General features: G+C 45.6%; 1 protein-coding gene and 1 pseudogene across 1 annotated transcript in view; one reads left to right on the forward strand and one right to left on the reverse strand.

Moving 5' to 3' along the window:
- The first annotated feature begins 15,600 nt into the window (after window positions 1–15,600).
- Window positions 15,601–20,463, forward strand: part of LHFPL6 (LHFPL tetraspan subfamily member 6) — a 226,232-nt gene continuing 221,369 nt past the window's right edge. The window contains exons 1-2 of the mRNA XM_090027038.1: window positions 15,601–15,758; window positions 17,598–18,184. Of these exons, the coding sequence (XP_089883164.1) occupies window positions 17,800–18,184 (385 nt within the window). The 5' untranslated portion in view covers window positions 15,601–15,758; window positions 17,598–17,799. The remainder of the gene's footprint in view (window positions 15,759–17,597; window positions 18,185–20,463) is intronic.
- Window positions 16,881–16,959, reverse strand: LOC149875060 (small nucleolar RNA U3; annotated as a pseudogene).

Raw genomic sequence — 20,463 nt, forward strand, 5'->3', positions numbered from 1 at the left:
ACAGGTAAACTTTAGGATCTTTATCCTGAGGGAAACGTGTAGCCAAGGAGCAAAACATCTGTGAGGATGTTTCTTTTAATGGTGAGAGACAAGAAAAGTGAGAGATAAGAGTCAGGGGTGGGAAGACGAAGATATTTGTGCAGTAGATGAGAGGGGAAAAGAGATTGAAAGGATAAAATAAAAAAGAGGAAAATGAAAGAGAAATCCTCAGAGGATGAAATAGGACATGGAAGGAAAGAGAGAAAACAAAGAAGAGGTAAAGAACAGAACGCTGTGCTAGGAAAGATAGAGGAAAGATATAAATGAATATATGGAACATGAAAGAAAAGGAGAAACTGCTTGCTTTCAGAACAATGCAAAAAAGAACTGGACCTGTAATCAGAGAGAAAGAGGGAAGTGAAGCCAGAGAGAGGAGATCATGCATAACAGAAGCATATAGCATGGAATGTATCACATTTCCTGTGAATTATATTAGATTAAAGTTGATTACTCAACTATAAAAATATAGCAGATAATACAAACCACTAATTTTTCCTAATCTGGTAAAGAATTACCCCTGGAAGAATCGGGGTTACAACTTTATTGATATAAGGTATAACAGCTTAGGTTTCACCTGTACATGTCTAGACCGTGAAGATTATGCAAGCATCTGTGGTCATCTATCCATGCCTTGACAATGCTAAAGCTATATACAATGCACAGAGCTCAGATGTAGTGAAAGGTGGCATCCATGAGGAGTTGCTTATGATTTCTGGATCCTTGGTTACCCACATCTATTTATTCATTTGATTTATATGATGCCCTTCACAAAAAAGGCTCTAGTGAAAGTTAGAGCAGGTGAGCAGCACTTCAGGGGACTTACGGTAGCAGAAGAGCAGGTGTTGTATAACGAACAGCATTACACCATTTGGTCCTCCCTGCCTTCCCCACAAAATGAACCTTACATAACCCCTCCTTTTTCGCTACCTTTCTGGCAGTGGAGATTTTTCTACTGGCTATTTCCAGCATTTAAACCCCACTTTGTGCCATGAATAGAGAGGAAAATCCAACTCATAGTTAACATCACATTTTTCTCCATATCTTTCTTTCATTTTGATGGCAATGCTATTTTTCACCTGTACTAGTTGTCACAATCCTTGGGCTAACATTTGGGCCAGATTTTCACAAGTTGGGTAAGTATTTAAAAATGGGTAAACTGAGGCAATTAAATGGCCTCCTAACGTCATCCAATGCCTATTAGTCAAGTGACAAAGGAAGCTGTTGCCCAACTGAGTTCATGAAGAAAGTAGTACTTTGAAGTTTTTAGTTAAGATGGGTCTATCTCATGTGAGGATTTATTGTCTTCCTTCAGAGTCAGCAACATCAAAGATAAAATATGTATGCCGAGTCAGCCATCTGGCCAAGGAGCTGGAAAACTCCCTGGAAAAATAACAGAAAGCAATACAGCCTGACATCTAATTCATACCAAATCCACGAAATCCTGTTTGCCTCATTCTAGCAAAAAACCCCTTTGACTTTGGGCGGAGTATAATGTCAACAAGATGCTTTAGTGCTCCAGAAGACTGAAACTAGATTGAACAAAAGCAGATGTAACAGAGGTTCTCTGAGTAAAGTCAGTAAGAGCTGGTCATTCTCTGTAACAGGGCAGGATTTCATCCTGTAAGCTTAAGAAGTTTGGTTTAGGGAACCAGCTTTAGAAATTGAGCCAAGAAAACAAAACTCTACCTTTCGGTGGTAGAGTTGGCGAACATAGACAAGGCTTTACAAGACTGCATCAGCCAAAGGCGATTTCTGAATTCACATGGGGCATTAAAAACCACAGTAATGTCCACAACAGCTTCTTTGTATCAAGTAGAATTCATATTCAGAAAGCAGCTGAAGAAGTGAGCTTGGGCTCATGAAAGATTGTGCATCTCAGATTTAGTCTATAAGGTGCATTGCTACCCTGCATTCTGTTTAATTTCAGACTAACACAGCTTAGTACCTCTCTCTGCTCAGGATTCATAAGTTTCTCAGTTCAGATCAATTTAATGAGACTTTTTTGACATGCCAGACAAAATGAAAGTAGCCAAAGTCTAAGAAAAAGTCAACTGCTCGAGATGTCTTTCAAGACTGGATACAGACCATGATGCTGCACGGAGCACAGTGTTTCTACATGATTCCCTATGTGAATTTGCCATTTTGTCCACTGCTTATTTGATGGCAGGTTCCTAAATATGGATGCAAGGCCATCTCTACCTTTGCTTCCATCTCTCCCAGCATCAGGCACAGTTCTTGTGCAGTCATCCCTTTTTGATGAAACTCAGATATGATTTCTAGTCATTTACGTAAGTATTTCAGACTCTCTTTTGTGATACTGGTCCCCACTTGGGTTTAGACTGGTGCTTGATACTTCCCAATATCTTTAGTCTGAGGTCACTGACTCTGGATTTGGTGAAAGTCTGTCCATTTTGTGATGGCAAAGTATCTGCTAACACAATAGGTCTGTGTGTGGATATAAGCCCTATTAGTTTTTTGTTGATGCTGGCGTGTCATGCAACATCCCTGGCTTGTAGAACTACTTACATTCTCTGCCACTGACAAAAGCAACTCTCACAGCATCTCCAGATACAATGTTAAGTACAGGAGATTTCAAGTGACAAGAGATGGACATGAAAATTCTTTTTGTTTTCAAAATAGCAAGTTCTATATTGTTCAGTTCAGTCTGCCAATCCCCCCCAAATATCAGCATTCTATTTATATTACACCTGTCACTGCCAGCATGGCTTAAACAGTGACATTTTAAAAGTTCAGCTGTGCATACATAATGTGTCTTTTAAAAAGTGAAAGTCAGGTAGAGTCAACTGCCAATCTTGGGTTTTTAGATAATAATTTATTGTTAATTCTAGATGTTTAGTGGCTCCAAACTAGACCTCACCCCTTTTTCATCCTGTAAATGAAGTCCTAGGTCCTACTGATATAGATGTATACAGCATCATCATGGAACACAACTAGCTAAAGAAGAGTTGCTTCATGTAGCAGAAGCTTTCAGGGAAGAGAGGGTGACTGTGCCTTCTCTCCAGGTTCTGAAGGGAGAAATGTGGGAGAGAGCATTCATGTTCCTCTTCTACTTCATCGGTGTAGGAAACTATTGGCATGAAATCAGCAAAACATTGAATGTCCGCCTAAATTCAGCAGAGCCCACTTTCTGTAGCCGATGGCACACAAAGGAATTAGCTGGTTCCATCTGGCTGCTTTTGGCTCCCCAGCCCATATGGACAAATATCCATTCACAGCTGGGTTCACTAGGGGTGGCCTTTGACGCAAGACCAGAGGAAGGTTCAACTCCACAACTGCAGAGCTCTAGCAAGGGTCCTTAATTGCTCTGCCACCATACCCTTTCAGGCATGACATGCTGGTTTTATGTATTATCACAAGGTTTCATTACTGCTTTCATAAGGGGCTGTTTATATATTGAATTTGGCATGCAAGATTTCTTTGGCCATGGTAATATATTAAGTTTGACTGTTGGACAACATGTTTTCTCTGTCTTTACCCAGTGCTTACTGTGAATTGGTGTTATCCAATACACAAAATGCTGGTTTTCAAATACTGTTATGGGGATGGTTTCCTTCCACAAAAGAAAGCAGAATGTTTTGCATCTTCAGTGGCATAAGGAAAATTGTTAATCTCAGTAGAAAATATCACGGAAGCAGTGCTTGCAGGAACATGATATATGCCCAGATGCCTGTCAAATTGGGTGAAATGTCGTGTACTGGCAAGTTGCACAGATTAGAACTGCCTGAGGACTAGTTTAACTTGCACACCTGACTTTAGCACAACCTCCCAGCTTTTAATTCATAAACCAGAACTGTATTTTACTTCATAGCTGCTTCCCCATTTTCTTCTACTACTTCCCATGTATCACTTGTGCCTCCACTCTTACCACCTTCCCATCCAAGTCGAACAGAGTGGCATTTCACTCTGTGCCAACTAATGCATTCTGCAAAATAACACACATCCTTCTTTCTGTATGATGGGATACAGCCACAATTCTTATTAGCAGTAATGGGGAAAATATGCAAGAGTGTCAACTCAATAGCACAAGTGTACCTACATATCTACTTCTATTCTTAGTGGTGTCAATAGCAAAATAAACATTAATTCCAGTTGGTCAGAGCTTGAGTCTGACCCACCAGAATTAATGTTTATGTTGCTACCCACACCAATGAGAACAGAAGTTGATATGTAGAACTTGAGCCAGAGTTCTGTCATCCCAATTCAATGAAATATGTGACTTCAGTTGGACTGCTCACACACTTATAAATTCATAGATTGTAAGGGGCTGGAAGGGACCTCGCAAAATCATCCGGTCCAGCTCTCCTGCACTAGGCAGGAAAGACATCTGGGGTCAGGTGACCCCAGCGAGGTGACTGTCCAGTCTCCTCTTGAAGATTTCCAGGGTAGGTTATTGCACCACCTCTGGAGGGAGTTTATTCCACAGTCTGGACACCCTAACTGTGAAGAAGTTTTGCCTAAAGTTAAGCCTGAAGCAGTCTTCTTGGAGTTTGTGGCCATTACTGCTGGTTTTCCCCAAGGGTGCCCTGGTGAACAGTTGTTCATAGAGCCCCTGATGTATTCCCCAGATGTAGCAACAGGCTGCTACCAAGTCCCCTCTCAACCTTCTCTTTTTTAGGCTGAAGACTCCCAGGTCTTTCAGCCTTTCATTGTATTGCTTGCCTTGCAAGTCTCTGATCATACGGGTGGCTTGTTGAAGTGTGGCACCCAGAACTAGACACAGTACTCCAGCTGCAGTCTCACCAATGCTGAGTAAAGTGAAAGAATCACTTTCTCGGTTTAACATGAAATGCATTGGTTGATGCATGCCAGAGTATTGCTTGCTCTGCTGGCTACAGCATCGCACGGAGGGCTTATGTTCATGCTATGGTCTATTATTACTCCCAGGTCCCTTTCAGTCATAGTTCTAGTCTAATTGGTGCCACTGAACTTGTAAGTGTGTTGGGCATTGGTTGTCCCCAGATGGAGCACTTTACATTTGTCAGTGTTGAACTTCACCTGGTTCTGACCTACCAAACTCTCCAGCCTGGCCACGTCTGCCTGTATCTTCAGCCTATCTTCAAGCATGATTTCAAGTGAAGCATGTGCTTAAAAGGATCAGGGGCAGAGTATTCAGCACTTTCCAAGGTTGAGTCTGAAAGCCTTTATTTGTCATGCATCTACATTACATAGAAGTGTTCAGGACTTGACGTCCCAATGTCAGTTACAGGTGAACGGGGATTAAAGCAGATTAAAATAGGAAAGTGTGCTTTTATGGCATCAGCTAAAGAGGCAGGGGGCACTGTCTACTCAAGCTGAGGATAAATAAGAAAACACCTCTGGTTCCAGCAGAGGGGCTTGACTCCCACTTATTTTAATTCTAGATTTAAAGTATACATTGATGTCCAAATGATTCATTATGTGGTTTCTGAACACAAAGGGTGCATCTATACACTTAAGCACATGCGCTTGCAGCAGCTCAAATAGAAGCAGTGCAAATTTGAGCCAGGACTTTCTGCTTCAGTGCATGTGCCCAGACATGCACTTTGGTGTGAGGCAAATTGTGCCACTTGGGGCAAAATAACCCTGCCTGGGTCCTCCTGGATCTGCAGCCAGGGAGAGCTAGAGCCTGGGGCCAGCACCTGTGCTGTCCCCATCAGTACAAAAAGCTGCTGTGTCAAGTAGCTCAGGGCTACTTGCTCTCAGAAGTTTAAGGGGCCCAGCCAACTGGTACCTCGGGACACTACCCCATGTGCCAGCTGGATTGCTGAAGCAGCCCTGAGAGTTGCCTGCACCCTCTACCCACTGCAGCAGTCTGGCAGTGAGGGCTGCTGCCTGGCTGTGACCTGCTGTGTACCTGCCAGACCCAGATAGGGAGTGCACAGCCAGAAGAGGCATCTGCCCCTCTGAGCCAGCTGCCAGTGGGCTATGGCTGCAGGGTTGGCCTTTGTGTGGCACTACTGCCACGTGTGCCCCTGCCCGGCCTAGGCAGCTATCGCCTGGAAGATGTTCTGGGTGTGGTGGCCTGCTTTGAACTGTCAAAGCATGTCCTCCTGGCCCCAATTGGCCAAGAGGTCAGCCACCTCCAGCTGGCTCCAAGGTGCCAGCTCTGAGCAGGCTCCTCTGCCTGGGTCCTGCCACTTGCCTCCCTAGCAGGAATTTTGGTGTTCCCTATTTGAAAACTGAAAAATCCCTAACAAAAAAATCCCGAAGTCACTCTGTAAAATATCCTGAAATCCATATTCCTCCACAATTAAACAAAAGACCACTATATTAATAGAGGGAGACAGAGAGACAGAGCTCAGTCAGGCAATGTTTTATTGATATATCTACAGTGTTAATTTGCCATTTGCAATTTGGAAGCCTACCAATGTCTCTGTCATCATAATAAAATGAATTCTAAATACCTATATGTTTTGCTGTTTGCCTTTGGTTTTCTTACCATAGAGCAGTTAGAGCTCCCTGTGACCCCTTCACTAACCAGGATGTGGGGACAGCTGTCCCTGCAGCCATTGCTCCTGCCAGTAGGTGTCATCCTGTCTGGCAGTTGGGCACACAGGGTGTGTGCTGGGGGATGTGGGGTTTGCAGGAGGAGGGTGGCAAGGGGGAATGTGGGTGGCAGTGGAGGGATGCAGGGGGACATGGGGTGTGCAGGTAGGTGTGGGTGGATTGTGGGGGGACTATGCGAGGAGGCTGCTCACAGATGTAGCCCACCTGCACAGCTCACAGACTACCCCCAACAGAGCTGCAGCCCCCCAAGAGGGGTTACAACCCTGCACATCCCCCACCCCACTTGCTCCCCTAGCCCCCTGGATTGCTGCCCCACCTGGCCCCATCCCCTGCCAGCTCCTGCAGGCCCCCCCGATGGATGCCTCACCCAGCCTCACCCCCCGCTTGCACCCCTAGCCCCCGATGGCTGTTTCACCTGGCCCCCCCCCCCACCCACTCCTCCAGGGTTCCCACCTGGCCCCATCCTCTCTTGCACCCCTGGTTCCCCAATGGCTGCCCCCCACCCCAGCCTTCCAGCATTTAAAGAAAAAAAAAATCCTTGCACTCACCAGCGGTAGTGGGGGCTCTGGGACAAGGTGGATGAGTGACTCCCAACAGCAGCTGCTACTGCTGGTGAATACGGGGATTTTTTTTTTTAATTGCCTGGATGCTGGGGCCAGGCAGGCAGTAATCGGTGGGGCTCGGGGGGCAGGTGGGGGATGGGTCTGGGATGGGCAGTAATTTGAGGGGGCTGGGGAAGTGGGCGGGAGATGGGGCCAGGCGGGACAATGATCCAGGGGGCAGGGGGAGTGGGCAGGGCTGATGGGGGTCCCCCGGTCCCTTCCCCCCTCCTCCATCCCCTACTTACCAGCAGGAGCCCTGGTCCAGCTCCCTGTGGCTGGCATGCCACCTGCCCTTCATGGGCAGGCAGCATACTTCATCACTGGGATGAGGGCCAGCCATAGAGATGCTCCACAGATGCCATAGAGTGTTCAGGACTGAGCCTCCGGTTGCCTCAGGGCACATTCTGGGATCATGCTCGGCCTTGCTTTTTTCCCCTGTGGGTTTTTTTGGACCCCTGGAGGGGTCTAATTTTGTGAGAATGTTTTTTCATTCCCGCACATGCCTCTGGCAGTGTCTCAGTGTGCTTTGAGATGCTGCACGACTCACATGCTCACTTGTGTGGACGCACCCAAGATGCCAGTGGATTCTTTGCTCTTCAAACAAGCAAACAAATAAAAAGATTTAGAAGATATTACCTTTTTTTAAAGAGTTCAAGGCATAAAAGAAAATCCTCAGTTAAATGGGTAATTTTCCTTAAAAATGGTAAACTGCAAATTAAGTGGCAAAAAGCAATTAATTATTGAAATGATAATGTCTCTCTAAAGGTTAAGAAGTAATTTAAACTAAGTTCCTAAAAGCACATTAACTGAGTTAGTATCTTCTCCTTCATGGGGGGGGGGGTGGAACTTTAATGACCTCAGTAATTAGCTCTTTCATTGGGAAAGAAAGATACTGAAAATGTAGAATGACAGAAGAAGGACAATATGTGACTATGAGATTGTGCTGCAGTGTACTGAATAGCAAAAAATATTTGAGTGATACATCATTAAAAGCTCTTTAAAACCTTTGTAGGTACAAATAGGAATGAATGTCTCTGTGTAACATTTGAAAACGAGTCATAATTCCAAATGTCGAAGCCAAAGATCATTGTACTCATTTAGGGTATGTCTACGCTGCACTCCCAAGTTTTCTGGAGAGAGGTGCTCATGGGCACACGCTTCTACCCTCCTCCCACTTGCACATGGCTAAGCTCAGAAATGAAAAAGTGATGTAGCTCCAGGGTATCCCTGATGGCTGTCAAGCATTGTAAGAGATGAAACTCCTAAAATGGCTGTGGTGTCACTACATTTCTTTGTTTGGCACATGGGGCTGGGAATGTGCCAATGGGAAGCAGGGAGATTGTGGGTGGCAGTGGAGGGATGCAGGGGGACATGGGGTGTGCAGGTAGGTGTGGGTGGATTATGGAGGGACTGTGCAGGGAGGCTGCTCACAGATGTAGCCCCCCTGCACAGCTCACAGACTGCCCCAACAGAGCTACAGCCCCCCAACAGGGGTTACAGCCCCCCACAGGGTCCACATGCCCCACCCCACTTGCTCCCCCAGCCCCCTGAATTGCTGCCCCACCTGGACCCATCCCCTGCCAGCTCCTGCAGCCCCTCTGATGGCTGCCCCACCCAGCCCCACACCCTGCTTGCACACTGGAGAAATGATATGGGAATGGGTGGGCATGCCAGAGGCATGATATAGACATATCTTCGATGGCTCCATGTAGAGACTGTAGAAGAAGAGCTAAATATTATGTGCATGTCATAATCTATAAGAGCTGTAATTACTGATATCTTTATAAAAAGTGGTTTTCATCTGAGAGAAGTTCAAAGAGCTTTCCCAGTTTGGTCTCTGATTTTCTTTAGGTGAGAATAGCTCATGTATGAGAATAACTAACCAGCTTTTCATATCAGGATGTGAGATTTACTCCAGTTTGAAATCACAAACTTACCTTTAAATTATCTCCATTAGGAGAAATATTAGAGCCAGGAAGGATTTTAGGGTTATCAACTTCACAGATTTTCATCACCTTCTGTGAATTTCAGGGGATCTGCAGAGCCAAGAAGCTTCCCTTTGTTAACAAAATCACTTTGTCCCAGTCAAGAGCATTTTCAACTTTCCTTTTAAAAACACTGCTCCTTGTACACGTGGGCTTACATGATCCAATCCAAATGGAGGACCCACTGGAACATACAGCTAGTATCCACTTCTGCAGAGGCTGGGGGAAGGATGGCATCCACCCATTCATAGATGCACATGCACACACACACACACTGACTCCTTTAATATAAAATAAGTGAAATCCAGGTGCATTCCATAGAATCAGGACATTAACTTTCCCTCAGCATTGTTAGACCAGTTCTATATATAATAATATGATCACAACTATTGTGATCACTAGACTTATTTGGGTGTGGGAGGGAAGTGATGCCAATGAAAAAAACAAACCAAACCAACTCTGTGTGACAGGCTCACACAAAATGTTAAGGCCAGAACTGTGTCTGTTAAATTGTTTAGGGGCTAAAACTGAGCTGGCTGCTGCTCACTCAGGCAGCTCCATGATATGGTTATTTCCCCCTACAGCTGTCAACTCTCAGGCTAAAAAACTTCTTTTCATGCATACAGAAATACCTGTTCTCCTTTGTACATGGTTTTCTTCCCACTCTCAGTATGTACATCGTGCCTCCCAACCACTTCCCAGCAAGACAGAAATTAACAAAATGAGAGACTACCCAGTAGATGTCACTGTTGAGCAGCAGAATGATTAACCCTGGACTCTACTTTTCATGAGCAAAACACCATCTCTCCAGTGCTGTGATAATCTAGGGAATAAGACATTTCAGTCTATGATTTGAAAATGAGCCTCCCACCTGGGAACCAGCTTCTGATTGAGGTTTTAAATAAAAGATGTATTTCTTCATAATGTATGTGATATTTCATTCATTAAACTATCGCATTTTTCCAGACATGAGATCCCAAAAAGGATATGAAAGAAATAATTGCAAAACCTGCACTTTGTTATAACATTCAGTGGATTTTTTTTTACACTTGCATGAATACCTCAATAATATAGATATGTGTTGCTTTGGTGAACTAGACACCCTGAATGAATTAATTGTCCTCGGTTCATTACAGGGACAGAAAATAGAGAACAGGCAGGAGACCATTTCTTGAAGACAAATTGCTCCATTTCTAATCCGGCCATTCATGTTTCAAAAAGATAATTTAAAATCCATCTGGAAATAATGGAAATTTACAGTCAGAATTATCTGTTGTTTGTGTCTGTTTTGTTTTGTTGTTTTTTTACTTTGTTTCTTACAAGGCCATGCTTAAAACAAACAGCTGTTTGGGACCTGCTCACATACCAACTCTACATTCCAGGTGACATATGCAAGCCATAGAGCCAAGGGACTGCATGGGAAAGGGATATATTTCTAGTCTTTTCAACACTCATCAGACTTCACGAATAGAAAGAGAAACTTGTGGCTTGATTTTTTTGCTCATCTGGGGCCCTGTAAATTTTTGAAGCAGTCCGTGACTCTTAAAAATATTAGAAATGATTAAAAAGAAAGTCTTATTGACAACTAATGCAGGATTGCTTCTTCTTTCTTGCACATTGATCCACTGTTTTTATACATGTCCCAAAATTGAAAGGCTGTCCTCGGAAGAAAAGAAGCATAATCAATAATCAGTAAGGGAAATTTCCAAAGATTTATTTTTACTTGTTGTTAGTAATAAAAAAAGTGTATAGGCAAAGGTAGTGCTACCACTATAAGAATAAATACTAGTGATAACGCAACATCAGAAATGAGCTAAAGAAATGGTATTCTGGAGCCTCAACAGGCTTTCACTAAGATACAGTTTTTGGAACAGTGTCAGAGTTACAATTCAGCAACCCCAGAGTCTCATGAATTCATGCCATGAGATACTGGTTAATCCAAACTGGAAAATTCATCTCTTTCAGTTTCAGATATGACCAGGAAGAAAAACTATGTTGGCAGAGTAGTCTCTAGCTTTCTGAACTAGGCCTCCCAGCTTGCCTTTCACTCTGAAATTTAAGGAGGTTTGGATTTAAATTCTGATATTGTTCTATGACTATGCTTGAATCCCAAACCAAAATAGGTTAGGGCAAACAGTTTTGATGAAATGCTAAAATAACCATAAGATTTTTTTCCCTAATAACAGTATTCTGATTTTGTCAGTCTTTCTGTGTCTATCTAATGATTAAGGTGGTTTTAATTTAAATATTTGTACTGAATTTACTGTGCCTTCAGTATAGTATTGAGTGAGTAGCTCTGTCAGTTCAGTCCTAGTTTGAACCCTACAACAGACATCCAAAGATGTCATCCAAAGATCCAAACCTGTGAAGTGCCGAACACAACCTACCAAGTGCTCAGAATCACACAGGATCATGCTCAAGCACATATTCATGAGGCATTAACTGTTGATTTGTGAGGAAACTTGCTGATTCTATCCTTGTTAAAAAAAAGGAGCGAAGAATTAGTTGTCTGTTGACGATTTCATTTTGCTTGCACCTATAATCCACTGTGGCATCTTTGTGACAGTGAAATGTTTTGTACTGTTTGCTGTGATTAAACAACTAATTTGTCTTTGAGTCTTTGAGTGTATACTGGCTTAGATCCACTAAAAAGACAGGCATAATGACATGATTTTCTCTACTAGTACTGCTGTGCTGCTGAGCACAAAATAGTCTGTAGTATACTTTGTCTCTGCTGTTATCTACATGTCATGGAAATCACATGTGGAAGAACTATTATCATCTTCAATCCTCCCCCTACCACTGTAGGATTGTTTCTTACAGTAGAATCCTGAATGTATTCAGTATATTCACTTTTGTCTGATTCCACAGTTAATGACTCGCACAATGGGATGTGTGTGTTGTGATTCGCCCACTTTCTGCCTTAGGGTTCTTTTACTTTCCCTTTGGCCTTCTCAACACAGGGATATTTTCTTACAATCTCAAATGAGCAGAACCAATTTTTAAACCATCTGGAACTTCCATACAGACAAGACTCCAGAGACCAGAACTGTTTTGGACTCTTTTTATAACTGTTTCAGTTAACTGTGCCTTTGAGGAGGTCTCACTCCTCTGGTTATAAGAATGGTTCTGCTGCTGGGGCCTTGCCATTGCTGTAGAAGTTTCAACCAGTTTTGCAACTGTTTTGAATTTCCTCTGTACAGAAAAAGCTTAAGCATGGCAGCCCTTCCAAAAATTGTTAAACACGGAACAAAGGCTTCAGCATGTTGAGTTGGAACAAGAGTCTGACTAGTAACTTGTCAAACATGATCTATTTTAGATCAATTCTAGTTTAAAAAAAATAAAGTTTCACAGTTCCTTGATTAGAAGCAGGCTGTACCTTGCAAAAGCTCATGACTCTCTCACCCCGTCCTGCTTTCTGCTCAGAATTTCCTGCAAGTAAAACTGTTTGGTGGGCATCGTGAGGGGAAAACTGTAGGGAAATTCCCAGACAATAGCTAAGATAAATTGCTTCAGGATGGCCTCCACATGCTCTTCCCTGTGAAGTTCTTATGATCAGCGGGCTGGGTGGCAGCAACCTTCAGTGTGAGTGAATGTCAATGCTCCCTTTGAAAAGAGTATATAAGGTGAATTGCCTATCTGCTATTGAAAAGCCATTAGCGAAGTAAACCAAGAATTAGGTACCTTAGCATATGCATTGGAAGAAATCAATTACAACTACCCTATACTAATAAATGTTTGCTTTCCTCCAGCTTTAGAAAGTATTTTTAACTCTGGCAGTTTTCACTGAAAATCTTCTCATATATGTTGAACATACATGTTTCCACTGGCATTTTAAGGTTATCAATATTAATCTTTGTCTGATTCCAGCATAAATTTATTTACACATATTTATCACTACTCTGCCGATCTATAGAGGTGCTCAGCACCTAACAGGAAAAGGTTCCCAAGGACTCATGAAGCTAGTAGCAGTAAATGGATTTGTGGTTAGGGCACTAGACTGATATTTTGCATATCTGGGTTCAGTGCCCAGCTCTGCACTAACTCTGGCTAAGTCTGTGCATCCATTCTCTTTGTGTGAAATGAAGATAATAACATTTTCTTTACCTGCCTTGCCTAGTAAGGAAAGCATTTCTGCATACTCTTGAAAGTAACTTTGTATCCCCCGAACTAGGGCCTTAGACTCTTTGAGGCAGAGTCTGGTTCCAGCTAGTAGGGCTGTGTGAAATTTTGATGGGTGTCTCATTTCAAAGCTGTTTCGACGTGTTTCGAGCTTGAAACAGTGAAATCAAAATGAAACAAAGGCTTTGAAACTGTTTTGAAATGAAATGAGGGCACTTGAAATGTTTTGGAAGTTTCAAAATGTTTTGTGTTTCGAAGTAGCCCAGTGGTGGGAGGCAGGGGAGAACCAGGGCTGCACTCTGAGCAGCTCCACTAGCCCCACAGAGCTCAGCCCGGTGGTGGGAGGCGGCAGGAGAGCCAGTGGTGGAGCTGCTCCAAGTACAGCCCTGGCTCTGAGTGCAGCACAGCCTGGCAGCTGGAGGCGCCGCAGCGCTACGGAGCTCAGCCTGGTGGCGGGAGGCCGGGGAGATCCACTGGCCAGGGCAGTGCTTGGTGCCAGGGCTGTAATTTGAGTGGATCCACCACTGGCTCTCCCCTGCCTCCTGCCACCAGGCTCAGCTCTGTGTGACTGTGGAGCCTCCAGCTGCTGGGCTGTGCTTGCCAGAGCTGTGCTCGGAGCTAGGGCTGTGCTCCACGTGGCTCCACCAGCCCAATGGAGCTCAGCCTGGTGGCTGGAGGCTCTGCAGCCCCATGGAGCTGAGCCTGGCGGTGGGAGGCAGGGGAGAGCCAGTGGCAGAGCTGCTTGGAGTGCAGCCCTGGCTCCGAGTGCGGCTCTGGCCAGTGGCTCTCCCCCGCCTCTAGGCTCAGCTTTGTGGGGCTGCAGAGCCTCCTACTGCTAGGGTGTGCTTGCCAGGGCTACACTGAGCAGCTCTGCCGCTGACTCTCCCGCCACCAGGCTGAGCTCCATGGGGCTGGCGGGCCTGGTCAGAGTGCAGTCCGACGGCAGAAAGCGGGGAGAGCCAGGGCTGCGTCCAAGCAGCTCTGCCAGCCCCGCGGAGCTCAACCTGCCTTCCCAGTGCTGCTGGGCTCCTCCCAGGGGTGTGGGCCCCCAAATCTGCATGCAGGATGACAGGAGGCTGCCGCTGCTGCCTGGGGCCAGTGGCAGCACCAGTTTTCCTGGCAGTGGGTGCAGGCTGCGCCCAGTGCTGGTGCCACGTGGCAGCAGCAGCAGCCTGCTGTCATCCGGAGCACAGATCTGGGGGCCCACACCCATGGGAGGAGTCTGGCACAGCACCACAGGCCTCCCAGGGGCACAGGCCTCCAGATCTGTGCACGGGATGACAGTAGGCTGCCGCTGCCAACCATTAGCACGAGTTTTGCTTTTAGTAGTTTGAGGTGAACCTTTCCAGAAAGCTCTGCACCTATCTCCTTGAAACTTGGCAGGATTTGTGCCCTCAGAAGGGGCTACCATCCCTGCAATTTTCATCCACATCAGGCAAGAAATAACAAAGATATAGGCATTTTCATGATTCCCCATTATAGCATACAGGTGAAACATCAAAACCCGTCAAAACAGTGCAACAATTTTGACGAAGCAAAACAAAACAGCGAAACAGAAGTCGAAATGGAAACGAAACGGCACTGTTTTGCACAGCTGTACTACTAGCTAGGACCTCTGATCCCGACTGCTGGTAACGTTAACCACACTCCTTCCCTTCTGCATCCTTTAAAGAAAGAACTTTTGAACTTTATAACTGAGACAGATCTTTCTATCCAGTGTAAAGGTTGTATTTATAAGCCTTAAGACCTAAACTGGTCAGCTCCTATTTTAATCCCGAGGCTTCAAGGTTTCCCTTTTTTGTGAACCCCTCCAGCGAGGGCAGGGGGTGACTGAATCCTGACCACGACTGTCACCATTATGAAAATGGGGGCAAACAGGGACTGAAGTCAATAAAGCCTTCTTCCATTTAGTGTGGAGCCTGTCTCCCACGACTGTGCTGGACGCGGGCCTGGGGACATCTCAAGCGTCTGCCGCCAAAAGGATGGCGTGGGGAAGAAGATGGGGTAGGGGATGGAGGCGGGAAAGCTTTTGTGTTCGTGGAGGATCCTGGAGAAAATCACATCTTTGCCACCAGTCGCTTGGGGGAGGCGGTGCAGCTCTGCCTTGGGGGGTCTCAGCAGCCTGCCTGCCCCCTTGCCCCGGGTTGAGGCTGCCCCAGGACACAGGCCACCAGGCTGAGTCCACATTTGTCCATGTAAGGACAGTTGCCTTCACCCGCCAGAGCCTGCTCCCCCCTGCCTAACTGGGGGGGCCTTGGGCAAGGACACAGCCCCCCCAGCAGCCTGCGCGGAGCTCGCCCCCTCCCTCAGCGCCGCGGGCGGGGCGGGGCGGGGCGGGCGCGGTGCTGCGGTCGGGGCGGCGGGACCCGCTCCGCCTCCGCCCCGGCTCCGTGTGCAGCGGGGTCCCGCCCGGGAGCAGCGGTGGGAGGGGACAGCGGCGGCGCGCCCTGCCTCCCCCCGCCCGGCCCGGGCTCCCGGCTGCAGGGAAGTTTCCTCCGCGCCGGTAAGTCCCCGACCCGCGCCGCGGTCCCCGGGGAAAGTTTGGGGGCCCCTGGGCAGGCGGCGCCCGGTCTAGGCGGGGGCTTCCCGGGCGCAGCTGGCCCCGAGGATGGGGATGGGGGCGGAGGGGAGGGATCTCCGGGGCGGGGTCGTGGCTCCTTGGCTGGCCAGGGGCTCCGTGGCTCACGGAGCCTGCTGCCTAGGGGACCGGCCCTCCTTACCTCCCCCGGGCTTTCACGAAGAGGCATGTCTGGGATGGGCTGGGGACAGGCATCCGGCTTGGTGACCTTTGAGGGCTCTGCCATGCCCGTGCTTCTGCCATTATGACAGGCTCCGTGCTCACCGTGTGCTCTGGGCTGTTCAAGCCCCAAAGAAATAGATCCCGGGATCCCAGGGGAAGCCGGGATGCCAGCAGCGTGCGCCTCTTCTGCTTTTGTTCCTTTTTTTTTTTTTATCACACAAGCAGAGAAGCTGTTATAGGGTGACAAGTGCGCACAGATTGTGACCGCTGGACATACACAGTAACGTACCCTTCTGCTGGAGTCTCGGTGTTTCTGAGAGTCAGATCAGGGGCTTGTTTCTCCCTAAAACACCAAGAGAACTGGAGCGAGGCGCACACGATGAATTTCATTTGAAGACCTCTGCCTCTGTTTCCCGCTGGGAAGAGTGCAGGACTAATTTTATTGCCGGTGCACAAATAGAAATCAGTGCTCGATATGTAGTGGTGCTTTAAAAAGCAAAGCAGTAAATAGTTATTGGAATTAATTCAGCAGCCACTGTGGGAAATGAACATAAACTAACAAATGCTGTTAGACTGAGTGGGACTTGATGAGCCATTGTGGATTTAAAGCAATAACCCCCCCCCCCACACACACACACACACTTTTGGAGAGAAGTGTTTTAGTTCAGTGCTGTTGTGACTGGAAGCCTCCATCTGCTCTGATGCTGTGAACAGAACCAGAGAATTGTCCTAGAGAGGGAGGCTTGGGTGTCAGGGCTTCTCTCTTCTTCCACAGGTCTTGCTGTGTGATCATTAGCACACTGCCTACAGTCAACATTTTAAAAGTTGCCACTTATTTTAGGTGGTGCAATTTTTGAAGGCTCAGCTTGGGATAGTTTAGGCCTAATTTAAAGAGAGACTGATTGCTTTTGGACACACTTCTCTAGTCCCCAACTATAGAAATGATCCCTGAAAGTATAGTCTTTCCCCACTATACCCACCACTGCCACTGATTTCAGTCGGGACTTTAGCACTTCTGAAAACAAAAAATCCATGGTTACTTTTGAAAAGGTTTAACTTCTCAGTGGGTCCTTTTCCTTGTCAGCAAATGAGGTACTATCATAATTTTTCCCTATTCTATAAGGTCCCAACCCTAAGAAGGCTTTTGCATATTTCTAACACTAAGCAGTCTCATGGGCTTCTATGGGACTATCTGTGTATGTAAAGATTTGTGGGATTGAGGCCCAGATTGCTAAGAACTAATTCAATATCTGCCTCCCTTGCTGTATAAAAGACCATTACAAACAGCAGAGGAAGATGACTTACAACACAACAAAACAGTGAAAACAACTATAATACCTGTATGTAAATGAGCATATAGTGAAAAAAATGAAAAACGAGATGTTTTTCTTTAACTTCTTTCAGTTATAATCATTCTAAATGTTGTTTGTAATACCACCAGCTCCATTATGTTCAGATAGAAGTGTGATTTCTTTATTTGAATGATATCTCAGTGTTTTGGATTCTAGGCAATAAAGTGCAATAGGAAGCCAAACTGATTTTTAACTTTATTACTTTGATATTATTGAAATTTTATTTTCTTCCTTTATATTATTTCACTAGGGATCTTCATCTCTGTGTCAGAAGAGAAAAGCGTCATGGCCCTTAGGGTTCAAGATTTTACCAGACTGAGGATTTATCACAGCTGAAAGATTCTGGATTACATCTGTAGCTCCTCTAACTAGCATCCCCCCTATTGCCCCACAGACATAGCCCCGCCCTCCCTCTCTTCTCACTGCAGCTGCTGTTGGTTGTAAGTAAAAAGATGGCATCCAGCCTTACTTGTACTGGAGTGATCTGGGCACTTCTCTCTTTCCTCTGTGCTGCTACCTCCTGTGTAGGATTCTTTATGCCCTACTGGCTCTTGGGGTCTCAGCTAGAAAAGTCAGTGTCCTTTGGCACTTTTCGGAGGTGTTCCTATCCTGTGCGGGATGAAAGTCGTCAGACAACAGTTATGGTGGAGCAGTGTGGCCGCTATGCATCCTTCCAAGCCATCCCAAGTGCTGAATGGAGGATCTGCACAGTGGTGACGGGCTTGGGTTGCGGTCTCCTTCTTTTGGTGGCACTGACTGCACTCATGGGTTGCTGTGTGTCCGAGCTCATCTCCAGAAATGTGGGCAGGGTGGCAGGAGGCATCCAGTTCTTGGGAGGTAAGTGCCAAGCTTCTGATTTCAGTCTGCTGTGCTGATGTTGGTACTGGATCCATGCTGTATTTACTAAAGCAGCTCTGCAAGGTTCAGTTAACACTGTTCACTCACCTACATTAAAGTCTATGCTAAGATAGCATTTAACCTTTAAGAATATTAAGCTGTGTTCACCTACTTAAAATGATGCTTACATTGTAAAAGTGCAGTTAGAGTCTAAGGTCTTTGGGGCAGAGACTGTCTTCTATGGGATCGTGTTTTTACAATGCTGTTGACTTCAGCAAGAGTTGTTGTGGCAGAACAGTGAGGGTGTCTTTCTGTGGCTTCAGAGATGTGAGTGTGAGTCTTACTCTGAACTCAAGCCAAAAGCTGTCCCTAGTTTGCCAAGCTGTAAATGGGTACCTGGCTGTTTAGGCTGGGGACTCAAAGGCTGTTGGATGTGATGCTAGCTACATTACTCTCTTACTGCTGGCTACAGAAACTGTCATACTTTAGGCATGGTAGTCCACAGAGCTGCTAGGTTTGATGTGATTGTCATCAGTGGGGCTCTGTGCAGATGCATGGTTTTAATTACCTGCGGGATGGAGGGCTAAAGTTCCAGATGGGAATTGTACTAAATGATACTTGAGGATCTTTCCAATGCTATGGTTCTTTGAATATTACAGTCTAGAAATAACACAGCTTGACTGTCAGCTCAGGAGATGAATTTGTTGAGTTAGCAAAGCTGACAGGGAAACCCATGCACACACACGCGTACGTGTGCACACTTTTAAACTTGTAAATTTCAAAGATTTGACCTCAGAGTTATTGAGATAATAAAACTGGAACCCTGCATTACAATTTTTAAAGGGTCATTTTTCAGAGCAAATCATCAGTGCGCCATCATCAGTAGTGCTGGAGCCTGGCATGTGTTCCTTTCCTCTTGAATAATCATTCAACCATTATTCTGTACAATGTGCATTCACCTCTGTTGGGTAGTGTGGTTCTCTGGCATTCAGCACTGAAGCAATCAAAGCTGAAATGTTTCACATGTGCTGTAATAGCCCTGCCCAGCAGTGCAGATTCAGAATGTACAGCAGGGTGCTTCATTTACTTAAAACTTGTTTCCCTCCAAAGAAGGGTTCACATTAATGGAAACAACTTTTTCAGTATATCACTGCAGATGAGACTACCGTATGTGACAGTTTAAAGTTTGAAACTGGGCCAATGGAAAGGGTGTATGAGTCTGATCCTCAGCTGATTTCAGTTGTTACAGTGCAGGTAAAATCATTGGAGCTATGCTGATTCCCCTTAGCTAAGGGTTGACCCAAAGTTTGAAAGCAGCTTCTAACTGTTCAAACAAACTCATACTGTTACTTCAACCTGCTCTCTGCTCTGCAGCCTATGGGCATTTCTGTATTTAATTTGGCTGACAACTTGGAAATACCATGGCCAACTGGAGAGTGAATTCTGACAGTAATGCTTCCTGAAGCCCATCCCATCAAAAAATTCCACCCCACCAGACAAAGGAAAAGAGAGAATATTTGACTGAATGGTATTCTGTGATCCCACCCAAACTGGTTATTTTCACTTGCAGCCATTGCAGAGGATTGAATCCTGCTTATGTTTAAAATGCCTTACTCTCTATTTGCAACTGCTGCCTCTGCTCATCTGGTTTTAATTCTAGCTTATCCATTTTTCATGGCAGCGTTCCCCCTTTCTGAAGCCTCACTAGCCTGCCTGGCTGTTTCTGCTTCTGATTACAGTGAAATATGACAGCCTCCACCATCAGCACTGAGAGGGTAGGGAAAGGGGCTGAGTGGGAAACTTGCAGACCTTGTTGTGACTTTGTCTTGTGCTGAAAGTGTGCACCGCCTCACCTACAAAGAGACTTGGAATCAAACATGATGAGGGAAGAGAATTCCAAGTTTTGGTGGAAGCCAGTGGAGCTTTGAGCCCCTTTTCAGGGGTAAGGAACAGATGTGTTTATAGGGCTTTTTATTGTTTTTTTCAGTAGATGAAAATCCAAAAGATGAGTGAACTTATGATAGGAAACTAAAATTACAGACAACCTTACTTACCATTCAGAAATTATTTACAAAGTATGTGTAATTTTCCCCTCTACTGGATTTGATGGCTGTCTCACTTCACTCAGCACAGCTGGAAGTGAACAAAGTAAGAATGAACAAAGTGAGAAACCATCACACTTTGCAACCTACTTAAGAAGCAACTTTAGACTTAGGAGCAGCAGAGACTTCCAAGTCGGGAACCCTGAAATGTTGAAAGGACATTGCCAAGGTTAAGTT

The sequence above is a fragment of the Crocodylus siamensis genome, chromosome 1 (genome assembly GCF_052110815.1).
Source record: "Crocodylus siamensis isolate JL-2025a chromosome 1, ASM5211081v1, whole genome shotgun sequence".
In the NCBI taxonomy this organism is placed as follows: Eukaryota; Metazoa; Chordata; order Crocodylia; family Crocodylidae; genus Crocodylus; species Crocodylus siamensis.